We start from the raw sequence: 227 nt of genomic DNA, 5'->3' as shown, positions 1-227 counted from the left end.
TCACTAGACGGCTAACTTAACCAAAATAACTCGCTAGAAAGAAGCTGACTTTGTCAATCAAGTCCCGCTCGGAAAGGTCCCCCCAGAGCTGCTGCAGAGCCGCGTCCGTTTCCCTGACCGCCGCCGCCACCTCCGACGACACGGGGCCGAAGGAGTGGCCCTGGGTGTCTAGGATCCCGTCGTAAACCTGGGGAGAAGATTGCATGACGACGGGTGTGTGTTTTGGG

General features: G+C 58.1%; 1 protein-coding gene across 1 annotated transcript in view; it reads right to left on the bottom strand.

Moving 5' to 3' along the window:
* LOC119591543 (glycerophosphocholine cholinephosphodiesterase ENPP6-like) overlaps window positions 1-227 on the bottom strand; it is a gene marked incomplete in the record, with an annotated part of 12,203 nt that overhangs the window by 4,587 nt on the left and 7,389 nt on the right. The window contains 1 exon segment of the mRNA XM_037940293.1: window positions 50-187. Within this exon segment, the coding sequence (XP_037796221.1) occupies window positions 50-187 (138 nt within the window).

The sequence above is a fragment of the Penaeus monodon genome, chromosome 28 (genome assembly GCF_015228065.2).
Source record: "Penaeus monodon isolate SGIC_2016 chromosome 28, NSTDA_Pmon_1, whole genome shotgun sequence".
In the NCBI taxonomy this organism is placed as follows: Eukaryota; Metazoa; Arthropoda; class Malacostraca; order Decapoda; family Penaeidae; genus Penaeus; species Penaeus monodon.
This window is presented reverse-complemented; position numbering and strand designations above follow the sequence as displayed.